Source organism: Syngnathus floridae, chromosome 14 (assembly GCF_059516105.1).
Source record: "Syngnathus floridae isolate MCC-2025c chromosome 14, RoL_Sflo_1.0, whole genome shotgun sequence".
Lineage (NCBI taxonomy): Eukaryota > Metazoa > Chordata > Actinopteri > Syngnathiformes > Syngnathidae > Syngnathus > Syngnathus floridae.
This window is the reverse complement of record NC_142426.1, coordinates 3346352-3369832: the sequence shown is the minus strand read 5'-3', so window position 1 is coordinate 3369832 and position 23481 is coordinate 3346352. Positions and strand designations below refer to the sequence as shown.

The 23481-nt window shown below is 46.7% G+C and overlaps 1 protein-coding gene and 1 long non-coding RNA gene across 3 annotated transcripts in view; one reads left to right on the top strand and one right to left on the bottom strand.

Moving 5' to 3' along the window:
* Positions 1-292: 292 nt before the first annotated feature.
* The window catches only part of LOC148387062 (ski-like protein), a 24320-nt gene continuing 1131 nt past the window's right edge, over positions 293-23481 (bottom strand). The window contains exons 2-8 of one of the 2 annotated variants that reach the window (XM_088396084.1): positions 20549-21829; positions 7182-7277; positions 6610-6695; positions 5565-5707; positions 4008-4345; positions 3483-3713; positions 293-3121 (exon numbers count right to left, since the gene is read on the bottom strand). In XM_088396084.1, coding sequence (XP_088252210.1) covers positions 2855-3121; positions 3483-3713; positions 4008-4345; positions 5565-5707; positions 6610-6695; positions 7182-7277; positions 20549-21670 — 2283 coding nt within the window. In that variant the 5' untranslated portion in view covers positions 21671-21829 and the 3' untranslated portion in view covers positions 293-2854. Of the gene's footprint in view, positions 3122-3482; positions 3714-4007; positions 4346-5564; positions 5708-6609; positions 6696-7181; positions 7278-20548; positions 21834-23481 lie in introns of both variants that reach the window. The other variant, XM_088396083.1, reaches the window with a different exon arrangement.
* LOC148387063 (uncharacterized) lies at positions 5767-9681 on the top strand. Its single transcript, XR_015862540.1, has 2 exons — positions 5767-6700; positions 7456-9681. It is a non-coding gene; the product is annotated as an uncharacterized LOC148387063 (long non-coding RNA).

Here is a 23481-nt window from a genome sequence, read left to right as displayed (position 1 = left end):
CAGGCTTATTGGCAGGAAAAGTTTTGTCTTCTGTTTTTGGGGGATTGTTTGTGGCCTGGCTGTGCTTCACTGGACAGACATGAAGCGTGTGTTGTACCATTTGGAGTGTGTCCACTCACTCGGACAAACCACTTCTGTGTCGTTTAAATTTAGCAGAAAATATTGCGCTCTGTTGTAATTTGTCCTGATTGTTTGTATGTATGACTTCCAATGTGGAATTATTTCACTTGAGTTCACTTCAGATGTAAAAAATATGCACTTGAGAAAATAAGCAGCAGGAGACTTGTGTCAATGGCTTGACACTACAGAACTTTACTTGAATTGGATCCAAGTTCATTGTCTATACACAAGGTTATATGTACAAGGTGTGAAATGAAAATGAGGGCAAAAGAAAATAGGAAAATAAAAACAAAACACTAAGATTCAAGAAGTGAGGTATTATAGAGCTAAAAAGCATTTACCGCTCAGGTCATGTACTTGTCAATATTGAACAGTTAGAGTGTCCTCTGCATAAAAAAACAAACTTTTATATATATATATATTTATATTTATATATATCACAACATGAGGTAGGAGATCAGTGTCTCAAGTCATGCAAAGAACAAGTCATCACATGGTTATTGGCAATGGTCATATTCATACACGGACACTGCAAGTCATGTTTCAGCATTGTGTGGCAGCATGGGGGAGCCACAAATATATATATATCTATAATATATATAATTTTTTTTAAATCTATTTTTTGAAAGAAGTGTATAAACGAAAACACAACGAGGCGATTTGTCGCGCACCAATGATAGGATGGATGACAAAAGCATGCCACCATAGAGGAAAAGAACAGGGGTACCCAAACTCGCCGATTGTCGTTCTTGTCGGGAATTCACATCTCTCCTGTCTTTTATTCATTTTTTTAAGCATCTTTATGTACAGTACGCGACGCCATTGTGTGAAACCTTAATGGGGGATATGTAAATGTCATTGTGGTGGACGTTTGTCCATTGGTGTTTAAAAAAAAAAAAATGTACAAAAGCCTATCTACTGTAACACTGCGAAATGTCGTTCATAGTTAAAGGGGGGGGGCAAACTTCTCGTTCACTTCAAACAGCAGGCCCCTTGAATTAAAAATGTTATTTTGTTCAGCTGAATTAGGACCCCAAAAAAACAACACTAATACTGAATACAAATTCAGTGGCGTCAAGAGTGTACAAATACGCATTTCCAAGCCAGTCAATCTCACACACACGCACACAAAGACACTCATTCAACCCATCATGATTTTCAAAAACTTGCACAAGTTCCATGCACACAAGCTTCGGCGGTTCATTATTATTATTTTTTTCTGAGTGTGCGGTCCGTGTGACAAAAACATTAGGAGCAGTGAAACATGCAAAGAAAAAAAAATATATATATATATATTGTCATTTTGTTGCACACTATTATTGATGACTTTACACATTAAAACCAGCATCACATATGATCTGGCCTGGCATGAATTCTAAAAACCCCTGCGGAATAGTTATGAAAAAGGCCACAAATGTCCACATAAATGATCTTTTTTTTTTCTTTCTTTGTTTTTTAAGAAATGTAGTATGGCCTTTGGTGGATTTTATTGAAAAAGTGACAGTTTTTTTTCCCCCAACTCCAAAAACATCGGCAGAAAATGTGATGTTAAATATCATATTCCTCCACAACCACTTGACAGGTTTGCATATTTTTGCCAAGATCCCAAGCAAAAGCCTTTTTTCCCCACACCTCACATTCATATAACCTTCAAAACATTATCCATGGAAGAAGAGTTTATATATATTAATGGCTAGTGTATGTACAAAGTGAATAGAAATCTTTAGTCTAATATTATGTTAAATATTTTCCTTAAAGGTCGCTGTCGCCACGATGACTTGACGTGCGACAATACTCATAATCTGCCTTTGAGATGGAACACAGTGGAATGTCTTATCAATTTGCATTTGTAGCAGATGCATAAAAAGTTTAAAAGAGCGCCCCCTTCCTTTTACCTCAATTCATCCATTTTTTTTGTTTTGTTTTTACACAGAGTCTCACACACGCACACACACAGGGTAATAGGGATCTCTTTAGAGGCAATAAAAAGCACATTTTTGCATGGTAACGTGACAAAAAGTGTTGCTGTCTGCCCCCTAAACTGCTCCGGCGCTGGAGGGGTGCCCTCCCCCAAAAGTGCCGCCCCCCCTCAACTCCATTGCCCGTAGCAGTTTGTCAGCCTGGGAGCGTAACGGGAAAGTAACTGCTGTCATCTGCATCCCATGTTCAAGTCAAATCAAGGGGCGGGGGTGCAAGAAGTGGTAGCAGGAGCCCACGTGTTATGATCAAGAGCTGCCTTCATTTTCTTCGCAGAAAATAAACAAATTTTTACACATATTTCTGTCCCAGATGGGGGCTACAAGGGAGGGGTGGTGGTGGGTCGCGTCGAGTCACCGGAAAAAGTAGCACAGTGTTTCTTTTCGGTGGTGTTTGAAGGACGCCGCAGTGTTGCGGAGGGAGGACCGCTTCGTAAAGCGAGGTGGGTCAAGTAGTTGTCCTCTGTTTTCCATGACATATTTTCACTTTGCTCTCAGAGGAGATGAGCGGACGCCATTCATGAGATGTGCCAAGGGAATGCAAACCAAGCAGTGCCAATGATGATTGGTGGCTAGAAATTGAAGTTACATGCCAAACAAATTAAAAAAAAAAAGTCCTTAAATATGCTTGCTGAGAGCAGAAGGAGGAGTACCGGTAATAATAATAATAATAATAATAATAATAATAAAAAAGACAAAACTCTTCTTTGATATTTCATTACAAAAGTCTTACAATGAAAGCAGAAGAAGACCGCCGGTTACTTTGGGGCCTCCGAGAAGGAGGAAGCGGAGGAAGGGGAGGAGGAGGCGGGCGAATGGGCGTTGGGGGGTCCGGTGGACGGGGTGAGGGGCGGCGAGGGGCTGGCCCCGGCAGGGACGGCGGCGCACGACTGGGCCATCTGCTGCTTGAGCTGGCCGATGGTGCGCTCCAGGTTCTCGCGCGCCTCCCGTTCCCGTCTCAGCTCCTCCTGCAGCTCCTGCCGGTCAGCCTCGGCGCGTTCAAGCCTCTGGCGAAGCTCCGACAACTGCCAAGAGAGCACAAGAAGGACCTCTTAGTGATGTAATCTTCAGAACAGCACAGAACAAGCGCCTAACATTCTTCCCTCAGGGCTGGCGTGGAGCCAAGGAGCAGGAGATTGATGGCAAGCGGAAACAGAAAGCTTAAAAACAAGACGAGCAGCAAAGGGTGAAGTTGGCCCTAAACAAAGACTGAATACGCAGTCTGTGTGGTCCGGCTACAATTGAGAGCAGCCCCACAATTGGCCAAATACGGTACGTAAGCATATAATTTATGTGGGTGTTCAAAATGGACGAGACGCACATGACAACCACAACCGCAATAACAACCAATTTGAAATGACCTAGAGTACAATTTGTCTAAAATACCTGCGCGGCGTAATGCGCCTCCTGCTGGCGCTGGGCAGCAGGTTCGCAAGCGCACGCCTGCTGCCGAAGCTGCTCCAGACGCGTCTCGAGCTCCAGTTGCTCCTGGCGAGCCTGACCCAGCTGGCGCGCCTGCTCGCTGTGCACCGCCTCCAGCTCGGTGCGTAGCTCCCGCTGCTCGGCGCTCAGCTCGCGTAGCCGCGCGGCCTCGCCGCCGCGCAATGCCTCCAGCTCCTGAGGACAGGACATTTTGTTGGCCACGTCACATCAGGTGGAGCTCCCCCCCAAAAAAAGTCAAAAGACACAGGAAGCTGCACATTTTGTTCTGAAGCAGCCATTTTAGGGCGAATTTGGCCATTTACAGACCAACTTTAAATTTTTCGGAGACAGGAGCTTCTGTGGCTTCTTTGCTGCAGTACTAGAGTGCCTTCAACTACCAAAGACAGACTGCTTGAGTGTTTTTAACATTAAAAAGAATTCTTATTCAAATTGAGGAGCCCTCTCTGTGTATTGGGCTTCATTTCTCACCATCTCGAGCTGCAGCTGCTTGTGCAGGGTGGAGTTAAGCTTCTCCTGCTGCCTGCCATACATCTGCATGATCTCCACCACGATCCTGTCCTTGTCGTCCTCCAGCGCACCCAACGTCATGTTCACGGCGCAGCCGGCGTCCTCGTCCACCGTCTCTGTTGCGGGCGGTGGCGATGCAAGATGAAGAGGAGGAGGAGCATGAGGAGGGCTGCGGGTGCGGGCGAACGTCTTGCCGCTCAGGCTGCTTGTCTCCATGGAAACTGCCTGGGTTTGGCATTCCAGCTCGGTGGCGTGTTGGGATTTGGCCTCCTCGGCCAGTGGAGGTGATGCGTGGAGATCTGATGAAGGAAGAGAAGCTGGATGAAGAAGGAAGTTGGAGGAGAAAAAAAGGGGGTCGCATTGCGCAAAAAAAAAAAAAAAAGCTCACATTTCCATCACTGCAAAATCGGAATTAGGGAGGTTTAGTGCATTTTAAAATTTAGGATAAATCAATGCAAAAAAAATCCAGGACTCTTAAGAATGTGCATTCTTAGTAGGCCTCAATAATTTCCCCACCGCTGTGATAAATTCTGACAGGAAAGACATCAAAAGCTGCATCTTGTCTGCTTTGCGTTTTGTTTGCAGCGTGTGTGTGACATAAATAAAATCCGCATACGGTAAATACTACATACAAACAGCAGTGGGTCGAAAGGAAGTAAGATTGCACAAGAGCCAAATGTACGCCAAGAAAACAGAAAGAGAAGCGAGAGCACACTTGAAAATTCATCCGCCAAAACCACTTTGATTTAGCAACAAGAAGTTCAAGAGGAATGTCTATTGTAAGTAGACCCACAAATAAAAGACACAGCATTTTGGTTTCAAGTGGCCATTTTTGTATCCACGGACAGGCAGAGTGAAGAACGTGACAGCAGACTACGTGGGAGGCGGAGATGCGGAAAAGAGATGGCAGGAAGGCAGGCAGGAGAAAAGCTCGCAGAGAGACAGGTTGGGTTGGCGGAGACACGTTTGTGACTGCTATTAACGCAAACACACATACATAAAACACACACAGCAGAAGCGCAGGAAAGGAGGTCACCGCCCCCCCCCTTTTGCTCATCGATAGCGAGGTAGCCCCGAGTCTTCAAGTGAAGGTCAACACATGCATGGCTGCAGGCATGCTTTACTGTTTACAGCACACACGTGTACGCGTCCCTTCCAGAAGAAGGCTTGTCTCTCCCGGTCACGTCGCAAGAATATTAATGGCGTGTGCTCGCTCCTCCATATGTGTGTCATTTATTTGCAAACACGCAGCACTCTACCAGCAGACCGCAGGCGAGCAGACTTATTACGAACGAACGCGATTGCAGCAGCAGGCTCCATTTTGGATCGCTTTTCAAATTGAGAAGTTCAATAAACTCCTCCCTCAAATCGTCGCCGCCCTTTTCCTATCAGGAAACACAACTCTAAGAGGCGTCGTCGTTATCAGATATCGAAGATTTAACGACCGAGCCTATTGGGGCTCTGTTGCTAACCAAAACAGCAGGGGAACCGGGAGCATTATCCTGCATTGCTACTGACCCATGGGGGGCTCGTCATGGTGCGGCGCTCCTCGGCCGTAATGGTGCTTGAGCAGGGCGCCGAGGATCTCGGGGCTCATCTCCGCTTCCCTGCGCAGGGACACGTTGGGAGCCACCATCTTATCGTACGTGTACAGGTAGTAGCTAGAGGGGGGGGGGGGGGGGGGGGAAGCAGGAGATTAAACACTGATATACACTCGGAGGCCGCTTTAATTAATTCCGTTTGTTCATAATTGACTGACTGCAGCTTTTTGTTAGCCTACTCATCATGACGAGCAAGCAATGTCACCTTTCATGGTCTCATAAAACCTTATGAGTTATGGACTTTGCAGGGATGATATGCAACATATACACGCGCCGTAATTCACGCTGCGCGGGCCGTAAAAAATATTGGGCTCGGTCTTATCTCGTGTTTACACCGGCTCCGCCTTAGCAGACCTTGGGCTTATCACAAACGGCCAGGTGGCACTATCTGCTTCTTTGCTCATGGAGACCTTGCCCCCACCCCACACCATCCTCATCATCATCACGAGCCGCCTTCCAGACACAGCTGCGGCTGGCACGGCGAACTAGGTTAAGCAGAAACGTACAACAGTGGCCTGATTGAATAATGCACGCCCGGCTCATCGTCGACAAGTGTGCCGCTAATGGACATCGAACGTGACGTTAAGTGCTGTGGATCTATTGCGAGATGTTCATTAGGGCTTATTGCCGCAGACGCGCTGGCTACAAACTGGTGGAGGCTGGTTGGAGGTAGTGGTGGTGGTGGTTGTGACGGTCATGTGATTGTCGCAGGGTGAGGTAAGAGCGCTAATCCCGCCGACGTCAAAGCATCAGCGCGGTGCCTCTCGACCCTCACGTCGCCCTTTCAACTTTTTTTAATTCGGGTGGTGGGATTAAACTGTGAGAAGTGCATGAAGCCACATCAGTGGGTTCTCTGGTGCAGCTATTTTGCGGGATTTGTGCATAGTGGAGTTATAATCAAGCAATCAAATCAATTTAATACATGATAAAGTTGCCCATCAGTCACTACATGTTTGTAGTACCTGGGGTGAACCAGGGTGGGGTGTTCCGGCTCCTCCTTGATGTCCGGGAAAAGCTGATTGTACACCATGGTTGAAGACATCTTACCCTGAGGTAACAAACAAAAACACGCTTTGAATAGAAGAATGATTAGAAAGCGTGATTAGATGCATGTAAACGCTACGTGGAGACATGAAGCAGGAAATGGTCCAGGATCGTAATCTAATAAAGTTAATATGTGCTGCCGGGAGACGCGGATGAGGGATCACCTGCAGAACACAGAGCAAGTGTGTGTGTGTGTGTGTGTGTGTGTGTGTGTGTGTGTGTGAAAAAGAGATAATGATGATAGAGAGCTTAGAAGAGCCTCTCTGCAGCCGTGTTATGCTGTGTATGTGCTTCCTGACATGTTGCACCGAGGAGACACGCGCCATCAGAAAACGACCGACTTGTGCATGCGAGGTTGTTGACCCAGAGACCTGACCCGCATGTACGAAAGAGCAACGGGAGCAATGGGAGGTGATGGATGAGATATTGCAAACTTGGAGATGGGTGGGGGGCGGTGGTGGTAATGAAGGGGGGTAGCCCAGCGACTGACCTTCCTCGTGGGCTCGGCTTCAGCCAGCTTGCCGCTGGGGGAGCAAAGGTCCGCGGAGGATTTGCGAGCTTGGTTCTCCTGGTCTTCATCCGCTTTCTAAAAGAAAAGAAAAGAAAAAGAGGGGGCACGTCAAGGTTATGCGCACAAATGCAATCCGAAAGTGGATGAAGCGATTGTGATAATGAATGGATGCATTATAGCGATGCGTCATTCATGATTCACGACAAACGACATCTAATAAAAAAAAAAAATATATATATTTTTTTTTTGCCAGACTTTCAGACTTTCTCCAATTTTGGGCATCAAGACTCGTGCCATTGGGATGGAAACGATGCTGACGGCAGCACGAAAGAAAAGCAGGAAGACAAGATCAAGACTAGCTGGTGTGAAAATGGAGGACAAAGGAACACTAATGACATCAAAGAGATTTAAAAAAAATGGAGACGGATGTTTCCGGAAAAATGAGCGAGGTTTGTACGGGAGTGAACAAGGCCGCCGAGGAAGCTCTATGAATAAAAGAGTAGCAATGCCGAGCGGGCTGCCATTACGCGCTGGTGTGCGTCAATGTGAGGACCCCGCTATATATTATATACTATACGCGCGTGTGTGTGTGTGCTGGAGCTTTATGATTCATTATGTCAGCTTCTTGTGATATGTGTGTGCGCCGAGTAAACAGGAGCGACGGCGCCTCTGCGCATGTGTGTTTTCAGCAAATCCAGGACATGTTCAGCAAGAGGCCTCAAGGAGCAGAGGCTCAAATCTCCATCCTGTAATACAACTCAAATGAAATGAAAATCAACTTAGTAAAATTAATTAGGGACCAAGGATGAGTACACGCTCAAAAACAAGCATTTTCTGGATGAGACATCTCAGAGCCATTGTCGCTATTAGCTCAGAACAATGCCAGGTAGCAGCCACCTGACAGGTGAGCTAACGGCTAATTTGTTTCTGTTCAGGAGGTTATGGTAACACCGCAGGGATTACTCGTTTGCACTTGAATGAGCGTGTGTTTGCGCATGCAACAACCAGCAGCGAAGTGTATATGTGTGTGTGTATCTTCCTAAACACGGTGTGCTGTGTGCAGAGCGAGGGGGCTCGTCTGTTTACGTCAGCCCCTGATTGGCTGGAGTTTCTTTTTCTTCCCTACTGCAGCAGCATAGAGGTTGGGAGGATGAGACTGACGGAAAGTGACGGTGAAGCCACTGCAGTGCCGGTGGGAGGTGACAAAAACAAGAGTGGAGGGAAAAACGTGGATGTTAATGACAGGTGGTTTCTGAGCTTGACCCCCAAGACGGTGCACGTTGTGCTGATGAGCAAGTTCATTAAAGCGCACACACGGTGTGGAGTGTCTGTCTTTATGAGGGCAGGTCACATGACGTGGACACCAAGGACACGTCTGTATGAAGGTTAAAGCTGGCCATCAAGAGTAGCATTTACCGGACAACTGATTTGAAACGTTTTTTTTTAGTTCTTCTGTGTTTTTGGAAGGTTTTCTTGCAAAAAACAATTGACTAAATTAAGACGAAACGATTCGTTTTGTATCTAAGGTCATGTTTGTCAATTTTGGGTTCCATTCCTCGGATAAATGGAATTTGTTCATGAATCGGAATGCACCGCGCCATGGGAAGGAAATTAGCTTTGAAAAGTCACAATGTTGTGATTTGTTTAGGTAACGAAAAAAGGAAAACAGAGAAACCTATAAAAACAAAAAAAAAATCAAAGACTATCACCACTGCACCTCAACCTCGAAATTTTGTCTCACTCACTGAAATATTAACACAGAAATGACCCAAAACGTGTGTGTGTGTTGCTACGCTTGGCTAATGGCTGCTCGCGTGATCACGCGTTACCTGACAGTTAACGGTTTAACGTCCACCGCCCACCCAACCACCCACCCACCCTCAGACAAACTCCCACTGCACAAACCCTGCTCATTATTGCCGCCGGCTTAACGACGTCTGCAAACGTCAACACGACTGGATCACTCGTGGCTCTCTCGCCGGCCGCCTTCCCCCTCTGCCATGTTTTTATTAACAAACACCATGTTGTGTTAATCTGCCACCAAGTAGCACGTCTCCTCCGTAGGCCGCTAATACATGCACACGCACGTCTCCAGCCCTTTTGCGAGGCCGAACCTCGCCTTGTGACCATGTGGATTAGCATTCCGCACAGTCGCTTGGCTGACCTCTGCCCTGTTGTTCCTAATCACCAGCTGCGCCCGCACACATGAACACGCGTGTACACATACGGGCATGTACACACACACACAATGAAACATACTGCCCTAGACAGACCATGTGAACGTTCACGGTGACCCATTTCCGCAGCCTCGGCATATTCCCCAGACCATTAGTACACGTGACGCTCCCGCAGCGGACAACTTTATTGGAGCAGAAAGAGGTTTGTGTTGCCCAGTACTTTGCAATTATTTTCTATGAAAATACGACATCCCCTCTGTGACTCTAAATACTACGATTTGTCAATAAAATGATAAAAAGTACACTTCTGCATGACATTATATCCAAATGAACTATATACACATTAGGTATATATAACACAAAGAGCAGTGAAGTGGAAAGGAAGTATGCAGAGGAGGACAGCTGTTACAAATGAATCATGCGTCGAAATCGCCACACATTGTAACTAAATGGAACTTAAATGGTGATTAAGAAGCCGTTTAGATACAGATATTTATAGCTCGTGAGTGATATGTGGGTACGCAGCAGGTTGCAAGTGTTATGTCGTAAATATGTATATATGGGTGGAGGGGGGGCAAATGAAAGAGTAACCGGATGGTAAAACCGTGCTCGTAAATATCTTATCTCAGTCAGCTACAATAAAAGGAAAAAATGTGCCTTCAGTTTGAACTTTCATCTCAGGAGGCGGACATGTACTGTAGATCTTTAGCGGGTCACCTGCGAAGATTGCCACATGACTACAGACGTGAAGAATTTTCATCAAAAGGACTGACCGACCAGTGGCATTTCAAGAATGTGCTCTTTAGATTTTTTGTGGGTCTACTCATGACAGACCAAATTTTTTTTTTTTAATCATTTCATGACTAATGAAATTTCACGTCACTCAATGAAACTCAACACTTGTCTCTCCCTCTTGGCCCTTAGAGCCCATTTGCGTGCTTGGCACTCAGGAGGAGGTCAGTGCAGCAGACATTTTTTTTTTTTTGAAGCGTCTTGTCAGAAAAAGGAAGTCCACTTTTATTTGGGTGCACTTTTGCTGGAAGAGTCACCCACAGAGACGTGGTCACACCCTGTCTGCTTTCACCACATCCTGCCGCAGTCCGGCAGGCCGCGTCAGACGCCAAGCTGTCGAAATACACGCTTCCTGTCTGAGATGCTCGGCGGCGTAATGCGCGGAAGGAGCTTCTTTTTTTTTACCTAACCGATCTACAAGCTGCATTGACATCCTGTACACATGGACCGTTGCATCAGTTCGTCGCCAGCAATGCAAAGTTGCCTGCCCGTTGCCGGCTGTTAAAAATAAATCAAGCACGATAATGCGAAATGGTTATTTGTGCTGGAAACAATACATATATATTGTATATTTTAACAATTGACTGATAATAATAATAATAACAATAATGCCTATTATACTTGCAAAAATAATACCTTCCAATGGAAAAGAATACAACTGTATAACTTCTTCCAGGCAATTTGAATACATTTAAAAAAAACTGAATATCAGCCTCAGTTGCCATAGTAACAGGACCCCTACTAGATTTCAATGATTTCACCAGTATTTCTCAAGAACGACTGGATGTATTTGGCTGAAAAATCTTTCTCCTTCATGATATGGATATTTGGTAATATCAGTTAATTGGTCCCAAACCTGGAGACACAAAAAGCTCACAACTGTCTGCTTTACACATGATGGTCCCACCTGTCCCTCCACACACACACACACACACACACACACACACACACACACACACACACACACACACACACACACACACACACACACACACACACACACACGCACGCACACACAGGCACACACACGCACTTAATCCAATAAGCCACTTAGCCATGGACTGGGAGCAGCACTTTGTTTTAGCAGCCAAATCAATAAGAGCCCATGAGGGAAGCCTGTAATAAAGTGACGCATTTAAAAGAATACACTTTTTTTGGGTGGAAAATAAGATGTTGGGGGACTTCATTAGAATATAAAAGGGAATTGAACTTCATCTATGATTTCTGTTGGACCTACAAGTTGAGATGACGTAATATTGAAAAAATAAAAGGCATGTGAGGGGAAAAGTCGGAACAGGTGGACAAACAGGAAGCAAATGGAGACAGCAGACAGGTGAGACTGATGTCATGCGACTTGATGTCTGTGCATGCACCCAACACACACACACACACACACACCCTCACGGATAAGGAGTGTTTCATTCCCGCCCGATTAGCTCTGGCTTCAGGCCTGCTGGCACAATTTTGCGCCACATGGGCGCTGTCTGGACCAGGGAAGGGAAATTCTAATAACACATGAAAGCTTACAGCAGCCTCGGGCCAAAATGGCTGACGTCCTGTGTCTTTTCAGGCATGGGTCCTTGAGACTTTTTTGCAGGTTGTCTCAAGACAGACACGTCTACTACATTGCATTGGGGAAATTGGCTTTGGGGGCTGAATTTTCAAAAGTTCCTGGACAATGCTACCAATTGTAAATGAAAATGAAAAGGCCGATTGAAAGAAAAATGGCAGACCTCCTGACTTTTTCCTGCATGTTTTTTTAAAGACATTTTTAAGGGTCTGCTCATATATATACATGCCTACCAAATTTGCACTTTGTTAAGCAAAACTGGCTATTGGCGCTGCATTTGCAAAACATCCCAGACGATGCTATGAAATGTTCATTTTCATCAAAATGGACACTTCAAACCAAAATGGCTGACTTTCTTCGCCTTTTCCGTTGAGGGTTCTTCAGACTTTTATGTTGGTCTACTCATCATAGACATGCTGACTAGCTTTAATGTTGCCAAGAGGAACTGGTGCTGTGTTAAAATCAAGGGCAAAGAATAGCCTTTGCTTTTAACTCAGGAAAGCTAACAATATTTCATTGTAATCATCGCATCATAGTTTTTATACATTTCGTATTCCCTTCGGGGGAATCAATCGGCTGCCTCCCACATACACATAACTGTAGCGTCTGTCAGCCATTTTTACAAGCCGACCTTGTTACATTACATCCTTGCTATAACTTGCGGGTGCCTGAGGAACAGTGCACAATGTCTCGCTGCTCTTGGCTTTACAGCAGCACTTTGATTTTTATTTTCCTATGATCTGTCGCATAAAGAAAAAAAACTGCCTCCATCAATGTTTCGACTCATCTCCCATCCTCCCTTTCTCGCAGTCAAATCCCGGCTTCTTTATAACATAACTTTTCTTGTAATACGTACTACGATTTTTCCTCATAACTATGACGACTTTGTTGGCGGAAAAATGTTGACAGCATATTCTTGCAATCCTTTTTTTTGCTAGTATTTTAATTAACTTGGCGTGACCCTGTTGACAGAACGCAAAGAAGGAAAGCATGGAAAGAAAGCAGCCATTCACTTATTTCCTTATAAAATGACAAACAGGAAGCGTTAGGTCATGTCTCACTTTGCAGCTGTGGCATGATCAAATGAGGAATTATGCCATTAAGACATTCATAATAATTAAAATAATGATAATGATGACAACATGCCCTAATTATGAGTGTCTAGACGGCAGAGCGCTGCAGGCGGGTGATGTTTGTCATTCCTGCGAATGATTCAGACAAATTCTTTGAGATTATACTCACCAGATTGATTTATAGGAATTTGTATCATAGCATTACTAACTGGGGAGCATTGTGACAAGAAGGTCTGCCTGTTGCTTTGCTTTATTGGACTAATTTTATGAACTTCATTTGTAATCGATCATTAAGAAGTCGGTCCATGATATTCAATGAAATGATCGTCAGCAGCTAAGATTTTGCTTTCCTGGTGTTGCCCCGGATACAGGGACTCACCTGCGCACACACACACGCATACATCCCGATGAAAAGAGCCATCAAACAAGAGTAGGATGACGCAGTCCAAAGACAGACAGCCAGGCACACTTCATGAAAGAGGACGTGGAGAGAGAATGAGGCCAGTGGGCTCTTGTCTTGTCTATGACTGTAGTCATCTGGGCCAATGTGGACGTAAGAGTCTGGAGACTTTCACTGCCAGAGGACACTTAAAATAGAAGCAAAAAAAAACTCTGAGAGGACGGAACAAGAGAGAGCCCGGAGAGAAGAGAGAAAGACAGCGTGAGAGAGCAATGTTGCTAAGCAGACGGCGAGCCAGCACAGCGAAAGCAGTTCACTCCACAAAATGGAGACAACTGCCCAAGCCACTCGATAGCACGTACTTGCAATAAAAAGCCCTAGAAAAACATACAGTCAGGTCCTCCCTCGGTTACTCGGATGGTACGAATAATCGTTCTTCACAGAGGATAAAGAAAATGCGCATGGACGGTCTCTCTACTGGATGCTAATTATTAGCCAGTGCAGCTATAGCATGGTTTCCCATAATGTACGTTAGCATTCAGGTAGCAGCGGCTATTTGGTTGGCTTTAAAGACACAATGTGCAATCCTCTGTTCTATGTTTGTCTTATTTTCTGAACCGATCACCCTCACTTGCACAGACAAACAACTCTTCACACAAACATTCACGGATAATTTCTATTGGGAGGGTAATGTGAGAGTAAGAAAGGTGGAGTGTGTGCGAGTAGGCTCTCATCCATATTACATGCAGTGCTTGTTTGAAGCCTCCACTGTTCCTCTGTCTATGCATGGCTAGCTTGGCTGTGCTACCCCTTCCCGCCCCGGCCTGTCTTACTCCCCCCCTCACCACCACCAGACCACCCAGCACCCCTTAGGCAGGCAGGCAGGCAGGCAGGCAGGCAGGCAGGCAGGCAGGCAGGCAGGCAGGCAGGCAGGCAGGCAGGCAGGCAGGCAGGCAGGCAGGCAGGCAGGCAGGCAGGCAGGCAGGCAGGCAGGCAGGCAGGCAGGCAGGCAGGCAGGCAGGCAGGCAGGCCTGTCTCCCTGTCACACTAACACGCACGCACAGCTCCACTGCTGCAAATCCGTCTCATTCTCCTAAAATGAGCTCAAGGACCAACAACAATCACTCCCAGTGTGCTCATTTCAGCTAGCCGGATAAGAAAAGTTCAATTGTGCAAGAAAGCAAGAAAAAATGATTTTTTTTTTATATAAAAACAAAAACTAATATCACAGATCTTCTGAACTCTTGTTTCACGATCAGCCAAGTCACTTCCTATATGCACGTTGAGGCTTGTTGACTATAAATGATTGAGTAAATGATTTGTAAATGCGTCCCCGGGCTGCTTGTAAACACTCGCCTCTTTAAATTTTGACGGTAACAGTCAGTACCTACGTGTCTGAGTCCCACGATAAAATGTCATCAGGGTTGAGTCACCTGTGTCAACACACCTGGACGGTGAATCAAAGACATATCAGACTGGGATCATGATCAATGTTTTGTCAAAAGACAAAACCGCAAAGCGACAGGAAGCGCACGGTTATTTTCCTGACAATTTTGTCTTTTTATGATGCATTCCTACAGGGTGTGTCTACACAGCTGCTTATCTTTTTCTGTGTGTGTGTGTGTGTGTCTGTGTGTGTGTGTGTGTGTGTTTGCGCGTGTTTGTCCTTAATGAGGGATGTTATCATGCTGAGGTCAGCGTCTGGCCTCGTGTCCTTTTTACCGCCGATGACGAAGCAGCCGGGATGAGGATGTAATTCATCCCGGTGGATTCGGCGGTCGTGACAAACTGGAAAATGTCTGACGTGACCAAGTGCGCTTATCACAGCCCGCTGCTTAAAATGGCCGCCGCAGAGCGGTGAGGTCCCGAGTTAACAAGAACTGGTTACTCCACTGGCTGCTGTGTCAAAGACGCGACTCCGATTCTTATTTTGCTGGATCTCTGCGCCAAAGCGGCGTCAGTGCTTGGCTTGTTTATGCCGCCGCTACTTCACCTGCAGTGTGACGCCGTCAGGGGAGTCAGGGAGGGGGTTTTGCGCACACGCAAACTTAAGACTTGCGGGCTCCACGCAAGCTTATCTACATCCTGTAAAAAGAAGCGTGTTTCCCTACGGATCTACCTCCTCCTGCAGCAGGGAACGGACGATCCCCAAAAGTCGTTCACCTCCGCATGCACTTTATGGATATTTTCCATGGAAGTGGAACTAAGCGGCAACACCAAGGTGAAATTGAGAAGGAATGACCAGAAGCAGTCCAAAGAGAGATGATTACCGAACATACAAAATAAATAATAAGGCTAAGAGGAGCGATGGGGATTTTTGTAATGGCGACGGCCGACTTCGACTCTGGGTTGTTTGCAGCATGTATAATTGATGAGCATGATGTTCCGGCGGGACTCGTGACACGCTTTTGATAACCGTCAGTGGGGATAAAATATTACAGGGGGAGTCTTAAGTGCCCGTATGATATGCGGCGTACATGCGCCTATGGAAAAAGCGCCTCTGGTGTTTCCATCTTCATTAATCTGCGCTGGGTGAGCAAAGGAGTCTTTCAAATGCAAACGCCGGAGCTCCGATTAAAAAGACAACCTGCTCTTGCGTCTCCCACAGAGACCAGATAGACAACGCTTCACTTCCTTGTCAACAAATTGATTTATTATTGCCGATGAGACTTTATTATTCAGACTATGCGCCAAAACAAACCGGATGAGAATTTTGATGTGTTTCGGCCATGAATATAAAACAAAAATGAAAAGGAGCAACGACTGTGTGCTTTATTTCATTCTTAGCCTTGAGTATCATAACCAGCGTAAAGCAAACACGCCAATCTCTGAGTAGACCATTTATTATTATTTTTAAATAATTTCATGGTGTGTGGACATTCATATAATTTGAAGAAGGATGTTTTAAAAGACGCCCACCGTGTGTAAAAGTAGCAAACCGCTCTGGACTTAGGTGTCACAGTCTTGTGAACATGCACACAGTCTGGGAGTGCAGAGTTATTTTAAAGTCTGGAAAACATTTGGTTGTGTTTGTTTAGTCTGCGAGGCAGCGGGCGAGGCTTCGGTCTTTCTGACCGACTGACTGACCTCACGGACGCCGCCGCGGCCCAGCTCGCAGCACAAGCCCTGACATTATCGTCTTCGCCTTTCGGGGAATGCTAACCACCGGTGCACTTTAAATACGGCGTGCCGACGGGTGAAGAATGGGTGTTTGCTTCCCGGCCTGACTGTCAGCTGGCGCGGAACTAATCCGAGGGCGGGCAAACCTGAAGGGGAAAGTTCACCAAGCGACGACTTTGGCCTTCCTCCAGTGAGCGGTGGAGCTGCCTCTGACCCGTAAGCGGTGGAGCTGCCTCTGACCCGATGGCGACATAGCCGAGACCCCGCGGGGGCCCCGTTTCCAAAAACAACTATTCTCCTAAAACTGCGATTCGATTTGACGGTTTTCATTGTCGCACGTTGCTTAAACAAAGAAAACAAATTTCCTATTACGTCTTTTTTTTCCCCTCAGCACCGCGACGTCTTTAGCTTTAGTCTTTTGTGAATTTGGCATTCCTCCAGTGGGCGGTCAAACCGTTGCCCCGCTGCCATGCTGGCTGCCTTTGACCTGATGGCGACATACCAGAGACCCCCCTAGCTCAGAGGCCCCCCCCTCGCTACCTCGGAGGGGCCTCCTTTGACAAGACCAAGCAAACACAAGCCAGGCTTGTTGTGCCTGGCGCTACGTGCAGACTCGGGGTTCAAAGAAGCTGCTGTGCATCCAGCATAAATGGATAATTGTTCTTTGCAAAATGACATGAAATATGTAGACGGCCATCCCGGCCGGGGAGGAGTTGGGAAGACTGTGCGTGTTTGGGGTAAGCGGCGTGTGATTGGCGGGCCGAGTGGGCTGTTCCAGGCTGGGCGAGCGGTTCAGCCGGGGTCTCGGGGAGGTTAATTTTCAACCCAGGAAAGAGGAGCCGAGGCTCGCCCTTCTTTGGCTGACGCTGCGGGCTGTCTGGCCAGCTGCAATAAGGACGTAGCGGTGAGGTTAACTCGATTGCAGAGCGAGTCTCAACATGGACCGCAGTCGCAAGTTGGTTTCACTCGTCTGTTTCGTCTTCTGCCAACGCATCCATCCAAGGCCGATCAATAGCCACGGTTTCTGCACTCGTCCGAGACACACAAACGAAAAGCGCTTACGCAACAGTCGACTTATCGGCTCCTTTTGCGGCTTATTTTGTTACTGTGGGCCAATTGCGGCCTGGGGGGGACTACAGTGGAAATGTGTCTGGCACTATTGACTTGTTTGTGTATGGAGACATGGAATGGTTTCTCAGAAAATCAGAACTATACCTCTAAATATGTTTCCCCCCCAAGTTATTAGAGGACTATTTTCAAAACAAGTTTTCCAATAAAACTACTATACTTTATCCTTGTAATAATTTGCACTTTTTTTGGGTAGTGAGGAAATCATGGTCATTAATTCAACACAATAGTGACAATAGTTGGGGGATTTTTTTTTTCCCCCTGTTCTGTGTGCGACAGCTGAAATGTCTGAGTCTGGACGTGGAATTGCACAAATAGAGTTGGATGTGAGCATGGAAGAAGAGTCAGTGGAGGAGAGAGGAAGAAGAAGAATGATTAGCATGATGGCTACAATCCATTTAGATGACGCCAGGGAGAGAGAGCTGCCGACGGACAGACAGAAGAGAACAGCAGATAGCCATTGAGTGCGGCTACGTCAATGCAGTAATGAAGTCACTGGCTTCCAAACAGCAAATAAGAGAGATGCAGCTGTCTGCCGTCTGTGCCGCAGACACTCTGTCAGGATGGGGGGGGCGCTGATCTCCCTGTCTGACACTTGTAACTGAGCCACACACACACACACACACACACATACACACACAATTCCCTCGCCGCTTTTATGTCGGCGAGGCTGAAAATATCAGGTCACAGCGTCTGAGTCTCTGTTCAATGAAAACAAAGCTTACGTGACAAAACGGTCAACAATTTGCCACGCGTGTGACAAGGTTTAAGACACAAGAGGTGCCTTGGCGCAGGTCCACTAAACCGGGCCACTGTCATGCTACAGCCACAATAAAGAGGAGAAAAAAAGTTGGAAATCTATTAGTCATAATAGGACAGCAAAAAATACTGAATTTTTTAATTGAAAAAAATCCATTAATATGCTCCGTTTTATTTTTCTCTCCAAAAAGTACAACAGGAAAAAAAATTATAACTTTTTGCTACAATAAAATTTTAATCTCTTACAATTTTGTGTAAAAACATGACTGCTATCGGAATATTTTTGACCCAATTCCTGTAATATTATCACTTCACCATAAGGTTACAAGTATAATTTTTTTTTATTATTGTGAAATGGGTTTGTGTGGATGTTGAGCCATCATTATGAAGACACCACAGGTTAGATAAGTGGCGTGTGTGTGTGTGTGTGTGTGTGTGTGTGTGTGTGTGTGTGTGTGTGTGTGTGTGTGTTGCTTGAGTCTGTTTACATTAGCAGCAGTGCGGAGCACAGAGCGCTGTTTGTACAGCATGGGGGGAGGGAGGGAGGGGGGAGTTAACTGCGTTTTTCAAACCAAACACCCTAAGCAGGATACGGGACTGGTTGCTGGTAAAGAAAGTGACAACGTTCCAAAATGCTCCCCCTTGTTTGAGACTTTACTGCTTGTAAAAGACGCAGTGTACAAATGCGGGCCAAAGGGAAAAGGGTTAGAGCAACATGCCAAAGCCCCAAAAGAAGCAAGCCAGTGTGAAAAAGTCTGCGTTACTATAAGATGCCTTGCCTGGCTTCCACCAACATCCATTGGGATGTGGAAACTCTGAGTCACCGCCACAGAGGCGGCGGCAGCTGAGCCGGCGGCGGCGGATGCGGGAGTCTGGAGGATGTTCAGGTTGACAGACACGTCCGTCTGCCTCACTTCCTGTTCAAACGTGCACTTTCATCACACACGCGCATACCAACGGCAAATACTTTCATACAAACGCTCCCATCCGCTCTTTGAAGAACAACTTCCTTTTTTTAACTCCTCTCCAGGAATCTGGGACTGATCAAAAGGTGCTCAACAGGGCGATTGCGGGCCATATTTGGACCCAGGCGCTATATCTTTTTTTCTCTCTCTAAAACTTTCAACAACTAGTTTGACTTCTTTTTTCAACTCTACTCGCCTCGTCCCTTTACAATACTTTACAACATTTCTGCTATCTAATTCAAGCTATGCAGCCTTTCAGGTAAATAAAAAATAGGTGCAACAAAGGCTTCAACGCTGAATGAGTGAGCGAGAAGAGAAGAAAAAGACATTCCACGGAGAGACAACAACACCTGACAACGAGGTGAGACGGAGGCTCCCGAGAGGCGACTTAAGTACGAGACAACGAGCTGCGACCATGCGTCATGTCGCGCCCGCTTAACAGCACCTTAGCGACGAGGTTAGTGACATTGTCTCACACGTTCATCTGGAAGGGCAGCGCTTTGTGAGCTGACCTTTGTCCGTGCTTCGAGAATATCTACTCGGTCCAGAGGAGGAAGACAAATGGGAAGGCAAGACGGACGACATGTGTACTATAAATCAACACTGAAGCGGACGGGAAGTTTTCAAATCTATGTACAAAAAAGTCTTGTGTCACCTCTCACATCATTTATAGAGGAAATCTTATCCCATTGTGGTTTAAATACTTTTGTGGGTAATGATTATACAATAAAATGTCACTCTGACCGACAACAAATTGTTATTAGCATGACTAGCTAGTTAGCGGGTTACTGGATTTGCCTCAATAGCGACTCTAGAGTGGTTATGTCAGTTGTAGACAAGCTAACTCGTAGCTGCTGGTTGTAAATGTTCATTTCAAGGCAGTCTTCTAGAATATAATTTACCGAAGAATGACGAGCGGCGCTCTCATAAATGTTATGTTGTTTCGTATTTTGGACAGCACAGCACCTGCAGTGTACTTGGTGGCGGTGTTTGGTTCTGGCCTTCCACTTTATATGGTTCATGTATTGGCCTTTTGTTCACTGACATTCCCAGTGACCCCGAGGTGACCCGAGGGGAGACAAATGATGCACTTCCCCTTCAGCTGTGACCAGCTGGCCTAACGTCGTCTGTCTGATGAGGCCACCCGGCCCAGACCTCTCGCACCAACGCAAACACAACCAGCGGCGTGATGTAGTCTAGTCCACCTGAAACCTTCCAAACTGCATTTTTTTTTGGTCGTCCAGTCTAGCTGTTGAACTTCCGCGTCATCCAGAAAGCGCAACTACTGCGTCCGGTCAAACACTACCAGTTTCACAGCTTCAGTGCACGACGGCGGTGAGTGACACTTGACGGAAGACTCACCTTGTCGAGCGTCCTCTTGAGCTGGTAGTGGAACTTGCCCTTGACCTCATCCAGCAGTCGCTTGAGCTCGGCCTCCTCGGGCGAGCCTTGGTACTTCCTGGCCAGCTGCAGGTAGCAGGGCCACTTGGCAGAGTCGAACCCCCAGTGGCAGGTCCTCTTGTCGGGCAATTTGTGCGAGTGCATGACGAACTTCTGCGGCGAGAAGAGCAGGTGGCACTCCACGCACTGGACGCAGGGCGCCTCGGGCTGCGAGTAGAACTGTGGCAGGAACAGGCCCTGGCACTTGCCCAGGCACTGATGCTCCACCTGGAAGCCCGCCTCGCTTTCCTTGAGCGGGCCCTGGCCCGACAGCTTGGCGCCCAGCTCGGCGGGCAGCGCGGCGCCGCGGCGCAGCAGCGCGTTGCACAGCCGCTGCGCGTCCGTCAGCGTGATGAGGCCGCATGACGGCGCGTTGAAGGGCAGGATGCCCAGCACCTTGAGAATGTGCAGCTGCTGGGCGTCGCAGCGCGAGCAGTACACGTAGAGGTCGTCGCACACCGTGTTGATCTGCTGCAGCGAGAAGTCGCGCAGCACCGAGTTGAGCACCTGCGGCAGGCACAGCCGCTTCTCACCGCCCACCACGAAGCAGGAGATGGACTCGCCCTCCAGCGGCGAGTGGGTAAGCTCGGTGGAGCTGTCGCAGGGGACCAGCAGGGGGCCGCCTCCCAAGACGGGAGGGGAGGGCAGCGGGGGCATGCCGGCGTGGGAAGGCTCCAGGCCGCTGCGCGCCGAGAAGGCGGCCGGCCCTCCGAGGGAGCTCTGGCTGCTCAGCGTGAACTGGGCCAGTGTGTGTTTGAGCCCCGGGCTCAGGTCCAACGCTTTGGCCGAGGCGGCCGCGTGCAGCTCGGCGTCCGTGTCGCAGTGGTGAAGCTGCGGGTGGTGCGCCTCCTCCACCTGCTCCCGCTTCACCTTGGCCGCCTTGTGGAAGGACTCCAAGCCGCGGCGTTTCAGGTTGATTTCGGCCATCACTCGCTTCTTGATGGGCGCGTCCTCCAGACGCTCGCGGTACAGGCGCTTCATGCTGCCCTTGAAGGTGCTCAGGCCTTTGAAGGAGCTCTTCAAGCTGGTCTGGGTGCTGGCCATGTCTGAGCGCTGGCTTGTTGTTCTTGTCTCTTCCTGTCTGGCTTTTTGGAACAACTCCTTTTGTTGATCCCGTTGGCTTTTTCCCCCCTTTATTAGATGATGCTGATTCTCCGATAGATGACCACACGCATGATGAAGAGTTCTCAAAGTTCCGATGCGCTTCCTGGTGAATCAAAAAGAATATATTAAAAAAGTCAATAGGGGAAAATCCCAAAAATATCCACTATATACATTCAAACAAGCAACTTTACAGCAATCAAAAATACAATCATTTTTAGCTAAGAATTAAATTTTTTCCTCAAAGAAACTCAACTGCTAGAAAAAATCATTTAGCACACACTGTACTTCCTATCCTGAAGAATCAACCAAATTATCAAAGAGCATGAAAGAGCCTGCGAAGCTTTTAACTACTTTACGGCGGCTGTTGATTGACGAGGTCAATGGCTGTTTGCGTGCATCGCTGAGCCAAATGGCCATTAACATAGTTCACACAAACACATGGAAGCCTCTTGCAGCACTTGTAATTGAACCAGGGGTGGGATATTCGTGTGTGTGTGGAGCGAAGGAGGGTGACTGGAGTTGAAATTTGCATGGGATATTTTACTTTTGCCCCCCAGCGAGCGAACAAGTGTTAATCCCGACAAGTGGACCAGATACAACGGCCCCCGCTCCCGTTACCGCCCCAACATTTGCACTTTGCAAGTGAAAGTGCTTCTGCATTAAAAAAACAAAAAAACATACTGTGTCTTTTGACCGCATGCTGGCTCCATCAAGCGCATGAAAACCACTCCATGAAAGTCTTAACAGAAAAACCCGCTCCTTCCTCACAGCTTGACATACAATAGCGTGGATGTGTTTTAAAGCAGGACTTATCATGTGGAACAAGGTAAACACAATTTACAGTTGCTATGTCTGTCATATTAGGTTCAAGTCAACTAAGTTCAAAGTCACACATAATACTTTGAAGAAATTCAAGTGACTTTTCTTAAGGGGGAAAAAAAAAAGATTCTTTGAAGAAAAACTGCATATATTTTTTTTTAGATAAAAGCTGTGTTTTGGTTGATTTGTATTTTTTTAAATGAATAAACTTCTTTAAAGGGAAAAGTGAGAAGACTAACTGTGGTCGCATCATCTTGGTAGAATTTATTTTCTCACCAAACCATTTGCTTCAGAGCAAAACAAAACAGTCTAAAAAGCTTTTCTCAGCTCTGGTGAGGGCTGGCGTGGGATTGCCAAGCGTCAGCGTCTAGGACCAGGACAAGATTTGGTCAATCTGCGCGTGTCAAAGTGAATTGCTCCTATCAAAAGTGTGATGCACGGACACAAGTCAATCTCTTTTTATCTCCATGAAAACAGAGCAACTCATCATAATTTGAATCCAAACTATAATCGGATTGAAGAAATTCTCGCCAGTGTTTGTGAAACCAAGAAATATACAATTCAGATGACTTCGTTCCTTCCATCCAGTCTGCCTGGAATCCTATAAAGCTATCTTTAAATATGATGATGCCAACACAAGGTCACTTCCACTAGATTGTGTGCATCCATGTCAATTCTTACCATTTTGCTGCAATTCTCTAAAAACAACTTTTATACATGACAAAAACACAACACTCATATTTGAAAATATGAGTCAGTGTTTCTGGTTCACTGTTGGCACATTTAGTATGAAATCGAAAGGGATTCGTCTTCCCAATGCTGGCAGATGAATGTGTATGTGCATGCCTTTGCACATTTTTTCACGGAGCTTTTCCCTCGACTGACGCACTGCTTCTGCGCAAAAGCCCGACCTTGATTCCACAGCCCGGTTG